A 2,338-nucleotide genomic window follows, 5' to 3' on the forward strand; every position below is an offset into this window, starting at 1 on the left:
ATGACAGTAGCAAGGTAAGCTGCCTCAAAAAGTAGTTAAACATTTTTGTTTTGAATTTTATTTAGTGCAACCATCTCCAACCTAAACTGGTGATTTACATCTTAGAACATAATTTTGAAAATGGCAAAAGCCTGAGGCAAGCAGTACTTTTGTAGTGATAAACTGGGTAATAGAGCCTTTATAAAAAGTAAAGTGAAATCAGGAACTCTAGATTCCCTCAGCAGGCCATTTTTGCAAAATTTATCAGTATTAGAATCAGGCTTTGAAGGTAAGGGTGTGGAGTAATGTCAGGAAACAGCAGGAAATTGGAATTAAAAAGAGAGAACTGATAGAAAAGATAGGCAAAGGCATTCAGAGGGTTGAATTGACTTTGTTGTTTTTTAAACTCAGTCATGTGATGTGGACCCTACTGGTAAGGGCAATCTTTATCACCCATGAGAACAGTTAAGTGTTAACCACATTGTTGAAGGTTGAACGTCACATATCAGTCTTACCACATAAGCCTAACAGATTTCCTGTCCTAAATGTTAGTAGTGAACTAGATGGGTTCATAAGATAATTACCAATAATTTCATGGCTACCAGCACTAAGATTAGTTTTCAATTCCAAATTTTATTGTTACAACCAGTCCATTAAGATGAATAAGTTATTTTCCTTTCCTAATGTATGAAACTGTTATTACCAAAAGTGAATTTTAAATTGTAATTTTTTTGTAAAGCTTAATCATACATGATATAGAGAAATAAATTGGACAGATTCTCTAATGACAGATTCTCAAATTGCTGAAGAAACTCAGCAGCTCTGGCAGCATTTGTGGAGAGAAAGTAGAGTTAACATTTTGCGTCCTGTTTGATCCTGAAGAGGGGTTACTGGACCCAAACTATTAACTTAGTTTTCTCTCCACAGATGTTGCCAGCCCAGCTGAGTTTCTCCAGCTATTTTTGTTTTTGTTTTGGATTTTCAGCATCTGCAGTTTTTTTTTGTTTAGATTCTGTTGTGTTTTAAAATTGTATTTATTAACAAAACTCATTCAAGGTTTTTTTAAAAAATGAACTATTAAAACAGTACATATAAAGCTTGATTAAAACAATAATAATCCAGTTCCCAAATCTGCTATCAGACAAACACATGCAACATGCAAAGAAAAATAAAACAAATAAGTTTAAGGTAGAGGGAGGTAAAGAATGCAGAGAAGATTTTAAAAATCCAATAACAATGAACTACTTTTCCAGTTGTTTCAAAGGTTTTGATGCAGTGAGATCAATGTATTGCTGGTTTAGATCTAACTTTCCCCTGTAGCTCCCCTTCAACTGTAGCTACTGAAGCAAATCTTCACGTTTTTCAAAATTCTCAACCTATGTTCAGTTCTGCTTTCTCAATTCTAACTCTCTTGGTTTGCCAAAAAAGCTCCTTTGTAATAAAAGCTGAGTATATATTCCATGTCCGTGGAGATGTTATTTAGACTGATAAGTGCAATAAATTCTTCACCTCTAACATGTAAAGATTCTCATAATGGTGTAGGTCAAATAGCACATAAGAACCGTTTCACTCTTCTCACGGGCCCTGACTGACTGATTTGATGCCCTTAGGGAGAATGTTAATTTCAGCTCAGACTACATTTGATCTAATCCATATTGATTTCATGAAACTAACCTGTGTGGGTCAGATGATCCCTGTGGCCATTTTATGCCAGTGTTTTGAGGTCCTTTCTTCGAAGTTGTTTCCTTCCATTTAAGTCCCAGGTATTAAATTGACCAATGGAAATTGAAGATCAATAGTCTGTACTTTATAACACAAAGAAATTTGTTGATTAAATTTAGTTTCCAACAGCTGCCATGTAGGGGGATTTGAACTCAGCATTAGTCTGGGTCTCTGGATTACTAGTAAAGTGATATTACCACTATATTGCCATTTCCCTTCATTATAATTATAGGTTTTGCTTTCTTCTTTTGGTTTTTAGCACATCCCTGGAGTGCCGTGAAACCTTTTCAACCAAGTTGTATGACGGTCAGACACGTGTGGACCCTGTTCTAGAACAACTGGAGCCTGGGCATTGCCATTCCAGCCAATCCTCCGGAGACCATAAGGAAGTAGATAAAGAGAATGCCCGTAGGAGGCTGTGTCTAGCTTCTGCTGTCTGCTTGGTCTTTATAATTAGTGAAGTAATAGGTAAAGAAGGAAACAACAACTTGTAATTATCTGGGATAGTGGGAACTGCCGATACTGGAGAATCTGAGGTAACAAGGTGTAGAGCTGGATGAACACAGCAGGGCAAGCAGCATCAGAGGAGCAGGAAAGCTGATGTTTCGGGCCTAGACCCTTCTGAAGAAGGGTCTAG

General features: G+C 36.8%; 1 protein-coding gene across 1 annotated transcript in view; it reads left to right on the forward strand.

Annotated features, from left to right (window-relative positions):
- LOC109932304 (zinc transporter 2-like) overlaps positions 1-2,338 on the forward strand; it is an 18,321-nt gene continuing 15,983 nt past the window's right edge. Inside the window, exons 1-2 of the mRNA XM_048612942.1 lie at positions 1-14; positions 1,961-2,169. Of these exons, the coding sequence (XP_048468899.1) occupies positions 1-14; positions 1,961-2,169 (223 nt within the window). The remainder of the gene's footprint in view (positions 15-1,960; positions 2,170-2,338) is intronic.

Source organism: Rhincodon typus, chromosome 27 (assembly GCF_021869965.1).
Source record: "Rhincodon typus isolate 14 chromosome 27, sRhiTyp1.1, whole genome shotgun sequence".
In the NCBI taxonomy this organism is placed as follows: domain Eukaryota; kingdom Metazoa; phylum Chordata; class Chondrichthyes; order Orectolobiformes; family Rhincodontidae; genus Rhincodon; species Rhincodon typus.